Source organism: Pollachius pollachius (genome assembly GCF_949987615.1).
Source record: "Pollachius pollachius genome assembly, chromosome: 8".
Lineage (NCBI taxonomy): Eukaryota > Metazoa > Chordata > Actinopteri > Gadiformes > Gadidae > Pollachius > Pollachius pollachius.
In genome coordinates this window covers 24,933,806-24,955,891 of record NC_136941.1, presented here as the reverse complement: position 1 = coordinate 24,955,891, position 22,086 = coordinate 24,933,806, and the positions used below count along the sequence as shown (strand labels likewise).

Here is a 22,086-nt window from a genome sequence, read left to right as displayed (position 1 = left end):
TCTGTCTGGTTCTGTATGGCCACTGTCTGACTGGTTCAACCATTTTCTATGGCCAATTGGCTCCATTCTTCACATTCAAAGCCCCCTGAATGTCCCATGCCATAGAACTGTCAGCCTCCTTCAGCTAAATACTGTGCATGCTGTCACAATGATGTCATATTGCTTTATCAAACGAACAGCATCAATGAAACACCCTATAAATGACATGACCCGTGGGGAGTCAAGCACACAACCACACTTAACGATGAAGACTTCCGTCAAAGCCTACCATCAACACCAGTGATGAGAACATTCATCAAGCTTCACCTTCCAGAGCGCTCCATCCGACATTCCAGACAGCCTCATCACACCCCGGCGTGAGGGTGTATCCCTCCTCCAGCGTCCCATGATGCACTAGGTGTGGTTTAGGCTTCATGTTGCCTCGATGTGGGACTGCAAAGCAATTGCAACCCTTTTGAGCCTTGCAGCATCTCCTCAGTCACACCACCCACACACACACCACCCTTTCTCCACAGGAGAAAGGGTGTTAGTCTGTGTGTGTGTTTGTGTGTCTGCGTGTTCGTGTGTGTGTGTGTGTGTGTGTGGTTGGGGGGGGGCTAGGCAATATGCAACAGACTGCCCGTCCAGCAGGTATACCCCAGGAGTTAGATACCATTGTGATCACAAAGACTCTTGTACCACGCAGCCACACAACATGTTGCTGTCCGCTTGTTGCATTGTTCTGGATGCATGCAGGCTCTCTGGCCCGCCCTGTATAGAACTCTGTCTCTAGAAGCTCACCATCACCGCCCTGCTGGACCAGCAGGGACATTGTATTGGTCTGTCTGTTTTGAAGCATGCATTTGGTATCATAAATGTCACTCTTTATGTGTTGGTAAATCATTTAGGCTATTGTTACTACTGTGTGCTACAATCCCATCATATATGCTTTTCCCTGATAAAAGCACACACACACGCTCACACACACACACACACACACACACACAGAAAAACACACACACAAAGATAAACTGCAACGGTGTAAATTCAGCTGTCATGTTCCAGTCATCTCTGTCTATTCGTCCAGCCACAAAATATAAATTCTAAGACATTTTCACAGGAGGAAAGATTATGTGAAAAAGAATATATTATATTTACTATTAAAGTTATAAATTATTGTACAACTGCACCGCTGCTGTATAGATTGCCCAGATGTGCATCTTTGAGTTACAGGTTATTAGTTCCTGTCCTTTTTTTTTCCAATCTTTTTTTCCATTCTTTAAACCCTATTGCTTTTGTACAGAGAGGGATGACTAAGGGGAATCGCTTGTATATTATTATTGAAATCCTCCACCGGTACTCCGATGGAACGAGGGACGGATGCACATTCTCCCAGGCATACTCTCCAGGGCTGCGTTTTCGGTCCACCAAACAGCCCCTGAAGTGTGCAGAGGTGGGAATATATTGAGCCTCTTTAAGACCACAGACACCACCCTGTAAATAGAGACCAGAGATACAGACGTACCTCCTGTGTGACCTACCGGAGCAGGCCACGCTGGACCTGGGGAGAGGGGGGAGGGGGGAGATGGCTACAGACACAGAGCTAGAGTCTGCAGAAGTGCAATGCATCATCCAGACATGCATTGTTTAGCCTGGGCTCTTAGATCTGCTCTCAGTAGGCCTGTTACTGCCATTGGACGGTTCTTGAGGATGTGACTCTTTGAGGGGTTCCTGATACATTCTGTTGTAAATACTGTGTGGGACGGCCCCTGGCTTCTGGTACCTTGCTGCCCTGTCCCCCGACAGAAAATGCAGCCTTAACTGTGCTGAAATGAAAAAGACAAAAAAAAGGAATGAACAAAAAATGAAATTAATATAAAGACTGAATATATTAAAGAGTAACCTGCCTGTTATTTAAGCGAATAAATATCTATATATGAGAAAGAACACACCTGTATACTGTAGACTAAAACTGTATGGAAATCAAAGAGAATTTAACGGGAATAAGTCCAAACACCTTTTGTCTGTATGAAAGAAAAAAATACATCAAAGTATTCTACAATAATAACTTTGACAACGTCTCTGTGACTCTGTGTTGTTTGTTGTTATTGCTGCATGGCTACACTTACATTTCCTTTAATGCCTGTACTTTTCTTTCACTGTTGGGTCGAAGCCCTGTCTCTCATGAAACTAAAACAGAGACGCTGTCATGTGCCCAGCCCTCTGACCTCTGACCCCCAGCCCACTGACCTCTGACCTCTAGCCCTCAGACCTCTGACCCCCAACCCTCTGAACCCCCAACCCTCTGACCTCTAGCCCTCTGACCTCTGACCCCCAACCCTCTGACCTCTAGCCCTCTGACCTCTGACCCCCAACCCTCTGCCCAGGGTTTTGATCTCAAGCCAGGACTCGTTCACATATGAAAATGTAAACACATCAGTGGAAACTTTGATTTAAATAATCAGGCTGAAACTAAAGCCACTTTTGTGATGGTTTATGGTTGTTTGTATGATACTTTTGTGTACCACAAGCCATAAATATTTTATACTTGTGTCACGTGAACTGAACGCTATCTTTAGACCATAATAATCACATGAATTAATACACATTTGTGGATCAGTTAATTTGATTTTTGTCCACAGAAGATCTCTATTATATGGGGTTTTGACTTGCGCACATAAGGCAATTCACAATGTGTATACCAGGATCAAAAGCGTACTTTTGCACTTTTGCTTTGTTAAATGATATCCTGAATATATATATAAATATTTTATGATCCACAAATACACAATTTGTACTATTTTTACGTGTGAACTAATCTATAAGCATTCCTGGCTCCCGTTGGTTAGGGAGACCCTTATTGTTTATCAGTTTAAAACCAAAAACCGTTTCACCGCTAGAATCCTAAAATGAGTAAACAATATAAGGGGTCAGGGTACTAAAGTATAATCCGTTTCACCGTTAGAACCCTTAAACGAGTAAACAATATAAGGGGTCAGGGTACTAAAGTATAATCCGTTTCACCGTTAGAACCCTTAAACGAGTAAACAATATAAGGGGTCAGGGTACTAAAGTATAATCCGTTTCACCGTTAGAACCCTTAAACGAGTAAACAATATAAGGGGTCAGGGTACTAAAGTATAATCCGTTTCACCCTTAGAACCCTTAAACGAGTAAACAATATAAGGGGTCAGGGTACTAAAGCATATTCCGTTTTACTGTTAGAATCCTCAAATGAATGAAGGAGGAAACTTTCAAAAAACATTAGATCAAGCAGAACAAAAGTGAAAAAACAGATCATTTTGTGGTTTGTTTAATTTGTTTGTGGTTTGTTTAGTAGTTATTTTATTTTTCCTTGCGAATTGAAGACCACAGCCGGCTCACGTCAATGTAGAGGGTGAACCGAGGCTGCATTAAAGCTTCAAAGAGTTCAAAAGGTAACGACAGTGTGCAGTGATAATTTCTGTTGTTGAGTGGAATGATCATGACCGTACTACTGAATGTGTGAATAGACTGAAGTGTCTAGCATGCGCTTCAATAAGCTTACATTAGGGCTCTATTAACACTTTTGGATGGACAATTTGTTAGCAAGTGTTTAATTAGCATGAGGTCGAAACTAGGCATCAAAAAACAAAAGGGAAAGATTTTCACAGAGAGGTCCGCCGCTTTCTCTATATCATAACTATCTCTCCTTCTCTGGGTGCGTGTGTGTGCGTGTGTGTGTGTGTGTGTGTGTGTGTGTATGTTCCCCTAGTGTGTGTATGTTTGTGTGTGTGTGTGTGTGTGTGTGTGTGTGTATGTTCCCCTAGGGTGTGTGTGTGTGTGTGTGTGTGTGTGTGTGGTCCCCTTTAGTAGGGGACTAAAGGGGACAATAGTCAAGTAGTTATTCTAGTAGTAATTATATACAGTGGGGCAAAAAAGTATTTAGTCAGCCACCAATTGTGCAAGTTCTCCCACTTAAAAAGATGAGAGAGGCCTGTAATTTTCATCATAGGTATACCTCAGCTATGAGAGACAAAATGAAAAAACAAATCTAGAAAATCACATTGTCTGATTTTTAAAGAATTTATTTGAAAATTATGGTGGAAAATAAGTATTTGGTCAATAACAAAAGGTCATCTCAATACTTTGTTACATGCCCTTTGTTGGCAATGACAGAGGTCAAACGTTTTCTGTAAGTCTTTACAAGGTTTTCACACACTGCTGCTGGTATTTTGGCCCATTCCTCCATGCAGATCTCCTCTAGAGCAATGATGTTTTTGGGCCTTCGCTGGGCAACATGGACTTTCAACTCCCTCCAAAGATTTTCTATGGGGTTGAGATCTGGAGACTGGCTAGGCCACTCCAGGACTTTGAAATGCTTCTTACGAAGCCACTCCTTCGTTGCCCGGGCGGTGTGTTTGGGGTCATTGTCATGCTGAAAGACCCAGCCACATTTCATCTTCAGTGCCCTTGCTGATGGAAGGAGGTTTTCACTCAAAATCTCACGATACATGGCCCCATTCATTCTTTCCGTCACACGGATCAGACGTCCTGGTCCCTTGGCAGAAAAACAGCCCCAAAGCATGATGTATCCACCCCCATGCTTCACTGTAGGTATGGTGTTCTTTGGATGCAACTCAGCATTCTTTCTCCTCCAAACACGACGAGTTGAGTTTTTACCAAAAAGTTCTATTTTGGTTTCATCTGACCATATGACATTCTCCCAATCCTGTTCTGGATCATCCAAATGCTCTCTAGCAAACTTCAAACGGGCCCGGACATGCACTGGCTTTAGCAGGGGGACACGTCTGGCACTGCAGGATTTGAGTCCCTGGCGGCGTAGTGTGTTAGTGATGGTAGCCTTTGTTACTTTGGTCCCAGCTCTCTGGAGGTCATTCACTAGGTCCCCCCGTGTGGTTCTGGGATTTTTGTTCACCGTTCTTGTGATCATTTTGACCCCACAGGATGAGATCTTGCGTGGAGCCCCAGATCGAGGGAGATTATCAGTGGTCTTGTATGTATTCCATTTCCTAATAATTGCTCCCACAGTTGATTTCTTCACACCAAGCTGCTTACCTATTGCAGATTCAGACTTCCCAGGCTGGTGCAGGTCTACAATTGTGTTTCTGGTGTCCTTTGACAGCTCTTTGGTCTTGGTCATAGTGGAGTTTGGAGTGTGACTGTTTGAGGTTGTGGACAGGTGTCTTTTATACTGATAAGGAGTTCAAACATGTGCCATTAATACAGGTAAACAGCCTCTTAAAGAAGAAGAAGTTACAGGTCTGTGACAGCCAGAAATCTTGCTGGTTTGTAGGTGACCAAATACTTATTTTCCACCATAATTTGCAAATAAATTCTTAAAAAATCAGACAATGTGATTTTCTGGATTTTTTTTTTCATTTTGTCTCTCATAGCTGAGGTTTACCTATGATGAAAATTACAGGCCTCTCTCGTCTTTTTAAGTGGGAGAACTTGCACAATTGGTGGCTGACTAAATACTTTTTTGCCCCACTGTATTTTTCACTTTCACACATTTTTCACTTAACCATTAAGATTTTACCATCAACTGATCATGTGTTGTTGTTGGCGTGAGAGTAGTTTTGGCAGCGTGAGAGCATCAGGCTGAAGGAGAAAGCATGAAGAAGTCCTTTTGCAACAAGATGATCAATGTTACCTGTCAGTGCTTTAAATTATGGTTGATGGGTGTATATATATACATGTATATATATATTGGCCCCTCACTGGCCCTTTCTTGCACCTCACTGGCCCTGCATTCGGTGTCCAATGAGAGCATTAGGGCGTGTTCTGGGACGAGGCTCACTGGCCAATCACAACCAAGGCAGTGCCTGCGAGATAACATCATAGACTGATGCAGCCAGTAGCGGGCAGGCAGTAGTGAGACGGGGAACCAAAGACAAGCGACAGGAAGGTGTCAGAAGGTAAAGGAGGGGCCGACAAGAGGAAGCAGGCATAAGAGGCACATACACATGCACCAAGATATATCTGAAATATACCTTCAGACAAGGGCGTAGGAACCGGGGGGGACGGAGGGGACGTGTCCCCTCCAATATCGGAGACAGGCGCATTTGTCCCACCTAAAAATTATACCGGATCTGTCAGGTTTCCGATATGTGTCCCCCCCAATGTTAAACTCATTCCTACGCCCCTGCCTTCAGATGTACTGTACCATAATACTCTCGCCTACTATGCGGGTTGCTAGTGTGGATATTATGCAGACTACCAGATGCTAGACTACTCTCAGGTTAGCGACCATGCCCTAGTTACTCCGCCCGGTTTTCAAGAAGCTGGATTCCCAGGTTACCTTATGTTATATCAGAATTTAAGGAAAGACGCCATACCGAGATTGGACTTCTCGTAGTTCCGTTACCATGGTGACTCATGCTGTGAACCTGGGGCCAAACTGGTACATGGCAGGTTAGCTCCCATATAGCCGTGATGAGTCTCTCTGGTGACACTTTGGTTCTACAAGAGAACAGAAATCATGGCTGATTTACATTCCAACATATGGCGTGTTCCGACTCTTCCTTTACTTTATTTTCAAAAAGATTCTCGATTTTTCCCTCTAGTGAGCGGCTATGGGCGTGTCTTGGGAGAAAGGATCCGCCCAACTTCTCTGTTCAGCGGCCCAGTTAGTGGCCCAGGCAGTACCCGCCTCGGGGAAGGAGCTTTCTGAGCCGCACCTAACTAGTCGACGCTGATTGGATACGGTTGAGGCGGGCCATCGACATTGGATATAACATTGAGTAGAAATTGTAGTGAAGTATGCCTGTGGGGAAGTTTTTCGATTTTCAAACGAAAACACACTTTAACATTGCAGAAAAACAGGCCTACCATTTGCCCTTGTCTAAGACGTTGCATTGCACTTTGCTAATGTGAATTCCTTAACACAGCGACACCTTGCTGCGTAGGTCTGTTTTGAGCGTTTGGTAGCCGCTACAAAGGTTCCTGTATGGAACGGATGCCGAAGGGAACTCAGTGATTGGGCGTAGGCATAACACTGAGACTTTCCAAGAAGTCCCTCAGTCGGAACACGCCTTTAGACAATGAACCTGGGCTTTTAACAAACCAGACAAACTCTTCTATACTGTCTATAAACTTTTTCTACCCTGACACACTTTGTAAGTGTGTTCAACCATGCATACAGTAGGCTGTTCAAGCAGTGATTTATGTGACACTTCTGAACAATGGCAGTAACTGCAGCTTTCTTTTTTTTTACTGTGGGATCTCTTTTTGACTCAATCTGTAAACACCTCTCCTGGACTTAACCTGGCAACTTTAAAATATTGTTCTGCACTCTGAACTCTGAATTATCACACTGCCTGTTGGCAGTGGCTATCTTCACACAGTGATAACATAGTATTCTTACTAAACATAGACATAGAACTGCCTGAAGGCCAATCTTCACACGGGACTCTAACTGCCACCTCAGCCGTGGAGTCTGTGAGAATGTGCAGTGGCATGTAAAACAGAATTAAACGTTTGGGATTTGTCCATTCGTGGGCACTCTTGGGGAAAGCTGTCTAGCCAGGAAAGTTTGCACAGACATAGATGTACCTTGTTTTGTATTGGTTTCTAATATAATGGATGTCAATGGAACCAGTCAACACGGCGGGAGGAGGTGAGTTGGACTTAAGATCATAGCTGTTGTACATCTGGACATAAACAATATCAACAGTTAACCTTAACAAACTGGCAAAAAGATGAATGAACTGTTAAAGGTCCCATGACATGCTATTTTATGGGTGCTTTAATATAGGTATTAGTGGGCCCCTAACACAGTATTTGAAGACGTTCCTGAAATTCAGCCGTGGTGCAGAATTACAGCCACTCCGAGCCAGTCGCACATTGAGCTTTCCCCAAACGCGCCGTTTCGGTGTCTGTAGCTTTAATGCAAATGAGGAGGAGAGAGGCGGGTCAAGGAGGAGGGTGGGCCCTGAGCAGCTTGCAGCCACGGTACCAAGCACTCTGTTTACAGTGGTGTATGGCAAGGCGCACACAGCCTTAAGCCGTGTTCTGTTAATATTCTAGAACACACAGAAGTCCTGGAGGTCTATATCTAAATAATATCATATTATGCATGGATATTTATATTGTATAATATATATTATCACAGCCAAAAGCTGTGTGAGCCTCCAGACGATATTATGAATCTCAAACGGCCGTGTCGGGTTCTCCGACGTCTCTTGTTCTTCCACGTCCACATCAATCTGAAGTAGACTGAACCACGACACGGAGGAGAAAGGGATTGTTGACCGCGGTTGTCTCCCGCCGGAGCCTTGCTGCCGAGGGACCACCACCTCCTGCAGCCCCGAGGCGGTGCTCTCTCGGCAGCGGGAAGCGGGGCTCAAGCGGGAGAAATTCGAGGCCAACAAACCCTTTCTCCTCCATGTCGTGGTTCATGTACTTCAGGGAGTCAAAGCCAATGTTCCTTTCCCCCAATTCATTCTCAACCATGGCTGAGATAACCCCCACTACGAGTCTCGTTGTGCAAATACCAGAGACGAGAGTCCGACGTGTTATGCGCCATAACACCAACAGCGTGTACAGCACTTTGTGTGTACGTGTGTGTACGACACACGCGTTACAGTCCTGGAGCTCTATATCTAAATAATATCATATACTACATAGATATCTATATCATATAATACATATTATCACGGCCAAGCTGTGTGCGCCTCCAGACGATATTATGAATCACAAACAACTTCGTCAGGTTCTCCGACGTCTCTGGTTCTTCCACTTCCACATCAATGTGAAGTAGACTGAACCGCGCGCTGCCTGCTGCCGGCTGCCCGCTGCCGGGCGGTGCTGCTTCGCGGCGGTGGTGGGAACTCATATTTATGTTAGATAAAAAGATTAAAAAATCTCATAAAGTGAGATTTTCATGCCATGGGACCTTTAAGTAAACTAGAGCTCCAGCTTTCTTCAAAAATAGATTAAATGGTACTATTATAATACACTAGTCTGCTTATAAGTGAACGTCTGTTGTGTTTCATCTCAGTGAACCGATCACCATTCTTGGTCTTCAGGTTAGGAGAATAGCAAATTATTCAGGGCAGGTGTAATGTCGCTGGCATATAGATGCTGTATACCGAAACATTCACCTGATTTTATTTGTGCGTGTAATGATACTTGATATGTTGTATACCTTGTGGCTGTTTAATTGTGTTAGAACTATCCATTTACCTGTGAGTTGTGCAAGACTGAGTTGTTGGTTAATGAGGTTCCCTGCTGGTACAACACAGGGGACTGCATTATGGTGTTTGTTTTTAAGCATTGGTTGGTAGGTGAGTACATTTCCCTCAGCTCTTGGATCAACGGTAGGAGTTTGTGGCTGGAGGAATACTTCCATCAACATGGGATGGGCATCCTGCCTTTTCCTTCAATGTTGTTAATTCTAAGATGATATGTTAATAAAAGATCAAGAAGATGTTTTCGTAAGTATTTATAAATATACATATTTTATTTTACTTGCTTAATTATGTTGAATGAATATTAATCTGGTTCTTGCATATCCATCATTGCCATTAATGTCTGCTCATGAGATGAGGGACGTTCTGCTGACGTCTTCAGATCAGGCTCTACGTCCTGCGGGGAAAGATCCCATCCTGGATCCACAAGACTTCAAAGCCAAGATGGACTGAACCAAACCAAGGTTATGATTTCGCATTGACCTAATGCAACATCAAACAGAACTGCTGTGCCTTGGAGGCCCCACGATTGACCAAAGGTTGCTTTGGTAGATGGCGCACGGGCCTAGGGTTCATGCCGCCCTCAAAGAAGCTTGGAGGTTCGGAAGCTCTTAAGTGTCTTTACACTTTAAAGCAGGGGTCGGCAACCCTAGGCACACGTGCCACCACTGGCACGTGGCAGCATAATCATTGGCACACTTGAGAAAAACATTGAAAAATCGTATCATAAATCATAACTACTGATTTTTTTTGCACTTTATTCTGTTTTTGGGGCATTTCCTCCCAGTGCAAATATGTTTAAATGAGTTACTGAAATAAGTGTTCTGAAATGGGATCAATTAATAGTTTTTAAACCTATGTTGTGAGTAATAGAGAGAAAATATTTAAAATATTGTTGCAAGTGGCCTGTATGCATCGCCTTCACATGGTTTTGCAAAGCTGTACATGTCTTAAAGATATTGATGTGGATGGTTCCAACATTCTCATATATTCTGTTTTTTTACATTTCTCAAAGTGCAAATATGTTTTTGAATGAGTTTCTAAAAGTGTTTTAAGATGGGACACATGTAATTATAATTGATGTGCCCATGTTGCAAATATAACAAAAAAACATTTAAAATGTTGATGCATGATTGTGGACTATATGGAAATGATACAATTCCAGGTCTTCTGGAAATGTTTTTGGTCATAATTCAGCTTAATATTTAATATATTGTTGTTTAAGGCACATTCATTAACGAAATTATCTCAAACTGGCACTGCATCTTGGAAAGGTTGCTGACCCCTGCTTTTAAGAGTGTTCAGGAAACGCCTCAGAAGTTCGTGGACTATAACATAAAACCGGAGAAACTGATTGTTTGTGAGACTAGACTTCATAACAAGTATGGATGCCCGGCAGGGACGTCTTTGCTGAATCAGATGATGTTATTAGAATTGCTTGCGGTGTTTGCGCAATTTTATGAAGTGGACTCAAATAATATTTATTACGAGAATCAGAGTGGACACTGTACGGAAAAGGATTGGGCCACACATGAGAAAAAAACATCTAGTTCTAATTTTACTCGCAGAATTCCATATTTCCAACTTTAATCTCAGAACTCCGATTTCTCCCATTTATGGCCCTCATCCTCTTCCGTAGCATTGGCAGCTTGTCTGGGAAGCTATCTTCCGTCATCTTCACAAGTCCAAGGGCCGTCATCAGCCAGAGCAGGGGAAACAAACCAATCAGAGCCAAGGAACGGGCGACACATGTGACCCACATCTGTGTAGCTGATGAAACAGCCCCAACGGCGCTGCTCTAGTCATCAAGCCCGACCCATAGATAACCAGGTTCAGGCCAATCACCGGTCATCTAATATGGGCTACTTTGGAAGTTTGAACCATGGACCTATTAAAGAAGGTTTGAACTAGAGGGATGAGCAGCAGATGAAACATGAGCTATTAAGCTCGACTCGTTTACTATCGATAATAGACTTCATTTGTTAAATATACTTTCTCCCTTTAACAACTTCACACAATTCAGTCAAAAATACATTGGAAGATGTTCCCAAAAATACCAAAACGGATCAGTCTTAAATTGGAACGGGTAATTTTCTTTTAAGAACAATATGTAACATTGACAACTGTTTAAAATTAGTACTGCAGTTCAAATACACATTAAGAGGTCTCTGCTCCACACAGAGCATCATGTGCTGAGGGCAGTTATTCTAACTAAATGACTGCAGGTTGGTCCGCTATGTGCCTACAACTCCATATAAACCAGCACCAGCTCATGGCCATCCGTGTTGTACTGCTTCTGGGCTCTCGGTGAGGTGCTCAACCGTTCCAGCCCAGCTCTTGGGATGGAGCGAAACAGGAAGAGGTCTGCCAGCTCAGACAGGATGGGTCGACCTCAGGTGAGACCGGGTCGGCTGCAGCAACATCCGGTTATTCAGGTATGAGAGGTAGTACCAATCATCACACACCGGCAATACAGAAACTGATGTCCCGACCCTGATCACACATCTAAAATGAGTATTTTCGACCAACACATTCACTTTATCTCTGATTATGTATCATGGCCGTTTTAAGATTTATTATATAGATGGAGAAACGTAATTTCGGACCTCTATGTAACTTGTTCAATTCACTTTCACTATAGCTCTTAGATTATCTTTAATAAAGTAATTGTGGCATACTGCACAGCTGCCACGTGGCATGCGATGTGATCGCTGAACAATGACCCAAAAACTATATATAACACAATAGTATGCAAATGTTTCCAAAATGGAGGTTATCATTGCGATGGGCAAGCCCTATACACTAGAAATGTGTACATAAATGCATCTTGCATGTGTAAAACATTTACAAAAGTAAAGCCTTGCCCTGTAGCTTCCCATTCACGTACTATGCCAGATTTGGCCCCTTCTGGCGTCCAGGCCTGAAAACCGGCCTAACGCCAGCTTGTGTTAATTTGCTCTGGCATATGCTATGCACTAAATACAAATTGGCTAATTGGTGTAAAGCAAGTCGATTTTGAAACTATGGCATACATTCTAAATGTGTAACTACCCTTATTTTACTTTGTCGACCTACTCTGTGCAGTGAGATACGTCTCGTCTCACCAAAAACATGGCAAGATTTAATGACGGCTATACTGTCACTCTCGCGCAACTGTCCCCACAATCGAAAAACAAATTTTATCCTATTGTATAATCATGTCCAATCCCCATTCATATAAACGTGAGGGGAAGATTTGTGTGGTGTACGATGCACAAAGCAAAGAATTTTGTGGCAGCAAAGAAAAAGTAAGCGTATTGTGTCGATTTTTGAGGTATTTTCTATTTTTTCAGTAGTTTTTAAGAACTACTTTTACTTTAGCAGGTTTTGGTTGAAGTATTGTACTTAGATACATATTAAACCACACAAGATACTGAGTAAAAACTTGCAGGCAAGCATGTCAAGAATGACAAGATGCATGATGCATTGGCCTGAGAATTTGAGTTCACCTAGCAACAAGCCTAGCTTGTTAAGGTGTTGCTAAGATGTAGTCGGTCTGCTGAATGAATAATGGCGGACTGTCCTATCAGGTCAAGCTTCAAGCTTAAACTTCAGTTATGCACTTGAAATAGTTGGTCGTTTTGTGTAGGCTATTGAACAAATGATTCAGAGATTAGAGTCTTAATATCAGATGTCCAGCATATAGTGTGATGACACTACTTGAAGTCAAAGTAGGCTATAGACTAAAATAGAAGGCCTTAATGTATGTTTTGTTGGGTTTGAAAAAAGCAAATCAAGTCTCGATAACCAATAGATTCAAGATATTCAAGATAAGTTTAAAAGTTCTTATGACATGATGTAAAATTCATCAAAATCACTGTTAAAAGTTAACCCTGATTAGAGATTTTGGATCCCCCCTTTATGAAAACTTATGATTGGTGAGGCATTACTTATGACCAGTAAAAAAGTAACTAAAACTGTACTTTTACTTGAGTTGCTTTGTAAAAACTTTTTCCACCTCTGCCTATGGCATAGTTAAATGAATTTATGCATAAGAATTGTAAGATGAACAGCAATTAGGGAGTGCATTATGCTGAACAGCAAGCACCAGAAATGAGTGACGGTTGCAATGGGAAGAGACTTACATGTCTCACTTCGCAGAACAAAATGTCAAAAATATTTCTATGTCCATGTTTACGCAACTTGTTTTACCCGTTTACTAAATAAATCTTGTCTAGTAGAATATACTAGGGAACGTCACTTAACACTTCCACATTCACATTACTCAGATGCTTGATGGGCTTTATGAAAATAGAACAAATCTTTCCCAAAACAGACTAAACAACGTATATGTGGCTATTGCTGTTCAAGTAATCAAAAATAAACACAAAAGGCTTTGGGTTTTAATCCCTCTAAAACTAATTATTTTGTCAGAAACGGGGATTGTAATCGTATAAGTTTCATCATTTACTCATAAATGCATCAGTTTTACATTACATGCGTTGAGTTTAAAGGAAACTGGAAATCTGTCCCTTGTGACATCACAGATGGGCTTGTCCACCTAGATGGTCGCTGGATAGATCAGTCTACCAGCCTACCCAGTGGACTGTAGCAAACGTTGCTCATCTATCCATCACAGATCTAGGTGGAGACGCCCACCTGTGATGTCATAAGGGGCAGATTTCCAAAACGGCCTGTAACGGCTTATCAGCCCACACCTGCTGGCATGCCATGGGACCTTTAAGGGTTCTTTACATAGCAAAGATCACCTGCTTGATGCTCTAATGGCCTAGTAACAGACAACTTACCATTGTCCAGCATGTTTTTGGGAATGAGTTGTAATTTATGGCAATGACTCACAAATCAAATGAATAACTCCAAAAGGACATGGGAATAATGTCAGAATGTGAAAGGTCTGTGATGTTCAGTTGAACTCCCTCAACCTGGACGTTATTAGTGCTCATTTTAGCTTCCACTCAAATCAGGTCTTATTAATTTCTTCATAAAACCTTTACCAGACTTGACCAAAATGTTCAGTAAGACCTTTAGCTGCAGAGCTTGCTGTTCAGAAAGAGAAAAAGAGAAGCATTAATATCAACAGTACAGAACAAGACAATATACATTTTAAGGTGAAGGTATGATCAAAATAGGATTTATTGAAGAACAAAAACACTTAAATCGGTAAATCTGTTACACATTATACAAAATTTTGGAAAAGTCTAAGTTGTTACATTCCAAAATGTCAGTATATACAAAATAGTAAATGAGGCCTTTAGAGACTCATCTATTCCTGATCCATCAGGCAGCAGGGGACTGTGTATGCTTCTACGGATGTGGTGAGTACTGGTATAATGGAGAGACTTACAACAATCGATACCGATACTACCTTTCAAAAAATAAACCAGGCCACGATGGCAGCAGCTTGTCCCGGCTCTTCAACTTCCAACAGCAGAATCCACTTTAGCATAAAGAAAGATAGGGGGCGCTAAATGAAAAATATTCTTCTGTACAATGGTGCAGCTTCACAAAGAGATCCACTTCCACTAAATAGTGATAAATATTGAACTGGATCGCTTAAGTCCCAGTTTAAGTCAGCCAATTCAAAGCCAATTTGTTAGCTCTTTGTGAAACTTCACCTCAGTCTTAATTATTTTTGCCAAACATTTCGGATTCTAATTGTAATTTAGACTTCCGTTACATGAACAATATATTTCCAAAAATTAAAAAAAAAGTACAAAATGTTCTTAAGTAGTTAAATTAAGAGCTCTACTCTGAAAAAAGGACCCAATCACAAACAAAAAATTAAATTCTGTTTGCTATAAAACACCTCAGGTCTTCATAACAAGACAAACAGGCTTCTTTTCTTGTCTGATCCTTACCATGGAGTCAAGCAGGCAAAGGTGTTCTCAAAGCCATTCATCCCGCATGGTAGATCAACCATTACCTAGAAGAAAACTGTCAACAAGGTTTAGCAGTAACGTGTGCTTTAAAAAAAGCATTGGCTTCAATACACTGTACACCGACATGCACAGTTACGTCAATATCTAAGCAAACTCAACAGTGTTTGCCAACCCCTTGAAGATCACTACGGGGTTTACATTTTCCAAACTCAATATCTGAAAACAATGATAAGTACTTGACCCTACATTTTGAGCGTTGCGCTTGCGTTCTCTGCGCACTTAGTGCAGAACTCCACTGAGACGTGGTTCTTGTCCACGTGAAGGCAGACGCCGCCTGACGCATGTTTCTCCTCCACTTTGATGCGCTTCCTGGGTTGCGCATAGTCGTGGTCATTTAGGTTGGCTGCCTGGAAAAGTGAGGAAGATAATTTCATCCCACTCACACCGCTTAGCCTGGACAGGAGCTGGCCTAACATGCTCTCGTTGGCCAGAACAGCACGCAGGTACCTGGCCTCATCTTCCAGCTCCTCCACCCGCTTGTTGAGCCCACAGTTATCCTGCTTCAGTGTGTGGTTCTCGGTCGAAAGCAGTCCAACTTTCTTCTCCAAATCGTTGACGTATTCCTTCTTCTTGAGCCGGTTCATTCTGGCGGCAATGGCGTTTTTGTTGACCATGGAGCCAGCCCGGTGCTCGCTTTTCTTAGACCTTGCCTCGAACGGCGTTCTCTCTGGAGATGGGCTTGCGGATGCTTCGAACATGGAATCGTCGTCCTTCATATTGTATACACCCCAGTCGTTCAGCCCCACGTCGAAGAGCGACAAGGTTGTGTCTTTATCGCCGGTCAATTCTAAGTCATCAATACCAAACAAATCGAGCTCCAATCCTGTGCCGTCATCCTCTTCATGTAGGCATGGCAGATCATCTACCGTCTCCACAGCATCTGTGACTTCGAATTCAGGGGACTGCACCTCGTGCCTCTTGATTGAACCTCTCCTCCTTGTGATCATTGTGGCTAAAATATGAGACAAGATAACTATCCACCAGGTTGTTTGCAATCGCTCCGAATCTGTTGGAATAAAGAACAAGGGAAGAGGTGGTGAATGTGTATTGAATTGCACTGTTTTCTTGTATTAAAGTTTTGGTTTCAGGATATGTCTCGTTGATAGGACATTTGATAAGTTAGAAACGTGCTTATCCTGCATTGCGGGGCTGAACTAGAAAAGGAACTCCACTAACTGACCTGTAGAAGAGGATCTCCACTAACTAACCTGTAGAAGAGGATCTGGACCTAATTGACCTGTAGGAGAGGATTTTGCCCTAATTGACCTGTAGAAGAGGATCTCCACTCACTGACCTAGAAGAGGATCTCCACTAACTGACCTGTAGAAGAGGATCTCCACTAACTGACCTGTAGAAGAGGATCTCCACGAACTGACCTGTAGAAGAGGATCTCCACTAACTGAATTAGAAGAGGATTTTCACTAACTGAACTATAGAAGAGAATCTCTACCAGCTGGTAAAATGGCGCCTTAATTTGCCACCAACGTCAGTGCGACGCAGGTTAACAAGGCCATGACATATAACCGGATAACCACGAATAACGTGGGCCCCTTGCGACACATTACCACTTGCATAATTCGATCAAAGGCTATTGAGAGTAGCAGTCAGTGCACATTGAGAAAGCTTTTTAACAATGTACGCCAGCACGTTTCATAACCGAGGCGGCTATCATAAGCTAACAAGCTAACTAGCCCCAAAGTGACGCAGCGTTTCGTGAACAGCTCGGTTCTTCTGTTGATACATACCTTCACCGCGCTGGACCAAAGCCCGATATGCTGGATGTTTTAAAGATTGCTAGCTTTGACTTCTATGGTGAAAAACAACCACCTTCTCAGTGAAAGTCATGGACCTATTAAAGAGGTGAAAGTAGAGAACAATGGCACTTCAAGGGTTTCCGCGTTGGCAGCGTTCTTCTTCGTGGGATTCCTGCTGCTGTGCTCATTTCTCCGTGGTCTTCCGCCCCTACTGGACACTTGGTGATACTGTACACTCTTTTAATTAAGTCATGTTATGGATTTACACTACCAAAAAGCTAACATAAAATCCAAGGCTACACTGCAAATTAAAAAACATTGCATAATTTTTGTTAAAACTTGTAATGTTTAACCAAACATTGATATTACTTTCAATAGATACCAATGTGCTAGTCTCAAGGAAGCATACAGTTCACCTAAAACAAACAACTCTTATTCAAGCATTGTATTTATATCTTTATCTATCTGTAGATATATCTATATATCTATATCTATATATAGGGGAGAGTGGGGTAAGATGAGCCAGTTGATAAGTTGACCCGCCTCCTGTATTTAGGCAACTGTACACATTTGATATAATTTGACCATCAATTCAAGAAGTGTAGCAACCATAATTACTATCTGGCTGTGATGGAGGGAAGCACAAGTTGCAAGAATGTTTTTTTTCCACAATAAACAGTTTTTTGCTTTTCAAAGTAAGTTAACATACATTATAATAAGTATAATGACAGCTATGTCAAAGCTAATGTATTCACGCGTAAAAATATGTCATACATGTTGGTGATTTGCCTAGGTATAAAACCAAGGGAATAATTTACACAAAGTTTAGCCTGAATTTTTTAAACCAGGCAGTTTATTCCTTAATCGTTGCTGTGGGGCAAAGTGAGCCGTTCAACCTATTCCACCATGATGCACTGAAGTTAAAGTATAACTTCTCCAAAGTATGAAGTGGTATTTCAATGTAGTATTACACAACTGATTTGGTTTTTCATATTTTAAACATTGTAGAAAAGCTATGATGCCAAGAGAGAAAGGAGATGGAGAGCAGACACTGATGCCGAGGGTGAAAATCCATCAAAGCAGGGGCAAAAAACGGAAATATTGACAGGTTTTATATATATATATATATATATATATTTTTTTTTTTTTAGGTTACCTTCAGCAAATATACAAGCCTTTTGGAGGAAAATTCATCAACTTGAAAAAGTAAATTGGTGAAAATTTTCATCTAACTTCTGTCTTATTTCTTTGCATGACATGAGTAAAAAATGGTGCATCTTACTACCCCACTCTCCCCTATATGTATTCATTATATCTCTAAAGAAAATGGAAACATAAATGCTGGTGAAACACAGGGAACATTGTTTAATTGTGTTGTCAGAATTAAAGGAAGAGAAAGGCTATTACATTTGGTATAGCACCAAGCTGAGTCAAAAAAAGTAAGGGTTAACCCTACCCATATGTGGAGTGACATTTGGACATACATTTTCCACAACTGCACAACCGGAACACAAACACATGAGAGAAAATAGAAAAGGAACATTAGGGGGCTCATGTGGATTTTTGAATAGCATTCAACATGTACTATATTTCTTTAACATCAACATTAGCCCAACAAAAACAGATTCAGTGGCTTCTGAAATTAATTGAATCTAAAAGAGTTGCAGTCCAGATTTCAGTTTGATGACGTCACCGAGGGACCATGGCAGGCTGCCGGCCGCCTTCGCGGCCGCCGAGGCCCCGGGGGCGTTCTGTGCAGTGATCTCCAGCTCTACTGGCTGGTCAAACACAGCCATGGTGGAGTAGCTCTCCACCATCATCCCGGAGGGTTCTTCTGACTGTCCAGGGACTTTGCCCAGTGGATAGTTCTTCCACATCACTTTATCCGTACACACCTGCCACAGAGAGCCCTTGAGCAACGCAGCGCTTTCTGCCGGGAAGTCGGCACCGGGTTGGCCCTGAAGAAACGCACCAGCGTCGCAGTCGGATACCGGCCGGCGTGGAGCATGACGCAGCTTCTCATGCAGACTCTCCAGTGTGTATATGGGCTGTCCTCTCTGCTCGGCAGCGAGGTCGCCAGTGTCCTCATGGGCACCTTGTGTGTAGATACTGCAGAGCTTGAACAGCTTGTGGCGGGTCTCGGAGGGCAAGGGGTGCTCCATGTCGTCCAGGATGAGCTGTAGGAGGTGCTTGGTGCTGAAACAGGGAGCGTCCAGACAGGCCGTCAGCAGCTGCTGCCATCTAAGTTGAATGCGGTTAACAAATATCATGTCTTTGATTCTCGCTTTCTTCTGGACTTTGGTTTCAAAATGGCAATCCGGTTTATTGATGTTGCAGCCGATGACCTCAGAGATCCAAGCGGAGATGTAGAACGCCCTGTGATCGTTTGGCTCATTCGAAAGCTCCTTCAATTCCACAAAGAGTTTCTCCAGAAGAATATGGATGAAGAATGGTGAGTTAAAGAGCTTCAAGAGGGGGAGCCAAAAACGCAGATATATTTGGGGCAGTTGGAGAGGAGTGGAATGGAAATCTTCAAGCGCTTCACAATCCAATGATTCCAGCTGAGCAATGGTCGGGATTAAGAATCCATCTTCAACCAAAACATCAAAAAGTGTTTCAAAAGAGTCTCGCGCAAAGTGTTTGATCTGAGCGATGACCCAGCTGACCTCTTCAGAGAGGACCGGCTGCTGACCGGGCAGGGTCTTCTGGAGTCCATCAATAGAGTTATACTGTTCTTTTGAAAAAGAGATGAGCAGTTCTCGCGCAGTGTTGTAGCATTCAATCTCTTTATACCTAGCAATAATCTCTTCTTCCTGCCGTTTCAGATCTTCCTCCTCATCATCCTCTCCTTCTGACTGTGAGTTCCAGCTCTCGTTCACCCCTCCTCCCAGCTGTCTGGACCAGTACTCCTGCTGTAGCCAGTTTAGAATGAGCTTACAGCCCTTTCTACACCAATTTAAATTCGGCAACTTTCGGTGTGTGAAGTCATGCCTAAGGTTTACAATCCACTCAGGGAGGTTTAATCTGCCAGCCAGCAGTCTCAAAGGACGGGCCACTCTCCCCTGCTGCCGTTCCGTGATTAGATTGACAAACCTCACCAGCGCTGTCCCATACAGGAGAACCAGGTCGTCCCCCTCCAGCGTCCCCGATCGGTCCAGGATCTGGGCTCTCACCAGGTCTGCCGTGACCTCCACGGCCACCGGGGTGCTGTTGGCGAACCGGACCTTCCACGCTGATATTCTATGCAAGGCATACTTCTGCAACGAGGAGTCCTTTGAATATAGATATTCCAGCACCTGATCCCACTCGGCTTTGTTAAGCCATGCCACCACATGGCGCTTTTTCTCGGAGCTCTTCTTCTTCATTTTAAACACTTGTACACTCGGTTCACGTCAGCTCTATATCTTTTTAAGCTGATAATGAAAACTACGAACGTATATTTTCTTCATTTAGAAGTACCCGATGCTTGATTTGAGCTGGTTTGAGGAGGCCACTTTGATATCCGGTCCGTACTGCACATGTGCGCAATACTGCGCATGCGCACACGCGTCCCTTTACGACTGCCTGAACATACAAGCCACGCCAATGTGATTATATCATAGCTATGTTAATGATTTAAAAAATAATTTCTGGCTTCACGATGACAATAACTTATATAAATTATACGATTAAATAATAAATATTCTTATTGAAAAATTAAGCCGCGAGCCGATTGATCACGTATATTCATGTAACTTGCCGTAAAGTGATATGTACAGATCCGGTGTTACACCGAATTCTGCGACCTACCGAAAAATGTGACCTCAGGGGGCGCTGTTGCACATTTTCTGCAACATGCACCAGTGGATTATAGCAAAAACATAAATAAAACATAAGATCTCCCCCCACCGGTGGGTCTTTCTTTTCTTGATACCAACATTAATTCTAAACAGCGTTTTACACAGTAGCCTATAATAGGAAATGCTCAAAGGTAAATCAGCACAATTTAACACTGACTGTAGTTTTTTATGGGTAAAGAAGCAATGGTGAAGGACCGTACTAAATCATTGTATGGGTCTGTAAAATGCTAATCAAATCAAAACAAATGTATTTTTTAAACACCTTTAATAAAAAGGTCATTGGGTAGGGGGAGATCTTATGTTTTATTTATGTTTTTGTCATGCCTGTCTACGTACATGTCTACATGTCTGCTTCAAACTCGTGCATATTGCAAAAGAATATGCAACAGCGCCCCCTGGGGTCACACCTTTCGGTGGGTCGCAGAATTCGGTGTAACACCGGAATGAATCGACAACACCGCCCTCTCATCCTCTCTGTATTTCATACACAATACATGCTACACACTTTCTCCGTTCATATTGTCATAATAACCTGTTGCCACCATTCCGAAAGCCATATCCTCTAACTCTGTTCTCTAACCTTTCTTTTAATCTTTAAATGCAACTAATCTGCTTTAGTTGCATTATAAACCTCGCTCTGACCCACCCACATGCCTATTTTCTTCTCATTAATATGTTCCTGCTTTAATGACTGTATATACAAACTCATTACATATAACCCCAACAGCTGATGCCAATATGAATCCTATCAGGAGTACGCTCAATATCTTCCTCCTTATAGCAATGAGGCCCACAGCCAAGTCTGAGCAGACTACTACTTGTTGAGGTTACACATCCTCCTCCCATTATGGTGTACATCTAACAGCAGTAAAGACAGGCAATCTTCTGGTAGTTCCCTGCACTGACTGTTAATACACCGCAAACCTCATTCTTCTTCTCAGGATCCATAGTTATATCTGTAAAAATGGGTAGGCTATAGAATGATCCCAGACCCCAACCCCCTCCGAGTTAGCCATAGTATAACAATACCAGAATGTTTGGATGGTTGTGTGGGCTAAGCAGGCTTTTGAAATGTGGTTGATAGGGAGAAATACAGCAAAACTGTTTTACGCCATTGCTATATCCGTTTGGGAGGTAGGCCTAGGGAAGCTCAGAGAAGGTGAGCCTATTTTCGGAGACACACAGATGGTCAAAAGAGAAAAGAAAAAGTGGAAAGGGGCGATCAGCATTTGTTATTTCGGAATTTACTGTTGAATTTAACCTGAATAAGCAGTCCTCTCTCAGTTTATACAGGGGAGATATATCTTGGGCAGAGGAAGTACCTTTTAAGGTATTGTAATGACTTTGCCGGTGACATAACAATGTCCAGTCATAAGTATTT

At 42.5% G+C, this 22,086-nt stretch overlaps 2 protein-coding genes across 3 annotated transcripts; both read right to left on the bottom strand.

The window, feature by feature from the left end:
* Window positions 1-10,730: 10,730 nt before the first annotated feature.
* Window positions 10,731-17,005, bottom strand: crebzf (CREB/ATF bZIP transcription factor). Of its 2 annotated transcripts, XM_079741523.1 has the most exons (4): window positions 16,858-17,005; window positions 15,299-16,118; window positions 15,032-15,107; window positions 10,731-14,610 (listed from the first exon to the last, which is right to left on the bottom strand). In XM_079741523.1, the coding sequence occupies exons 2-3, from the start codon at window positions 16,057-16,059 to the stop codon at window positions 15,086-15,088; spliced, it is 783 nt and encodes a 260-aa protein (XP_079597649.1). In that variant the 5' UTR covers window positions 16,060-16,118; window positions 16,858-17,005; the 3' UTR covers window positions 10,731-14,610; window positions 15,032-15,085. The 2 variants fall into 2 exon arrangements, with proteins under 2 accessions (XP_079597649.1, XP_079597650.1); XM_079741524.1 differs by lacking the exons at window positions 10,731-14,610; window positions 15,032-15,107 and having other exon boundaries at window positions 15,324-15,459; window positions 15,560-16,118.
* Window positions 17,006-17,946: 941 nt separating this feature from the next.
* Window positions 17,947-20,358, bottom strand: las1l (LAS1 like ribosome biogenesis factor). The gene has a single exon (XM_079740846.1). It carries the CDS (start codon window positions 20,229-20,231, stop codon window positions 18,519-18,521), a length of 1,713 nt encoding a protein of 570 aa, XP_079596972.1. The 5' UTR covers window positions 20,232-20,358; the 3' UTR covers window positions 17,947-18,518.
* Between the last annotated feature and the right edge of the window lie 1,728 nt (window positions 20,359-22,086).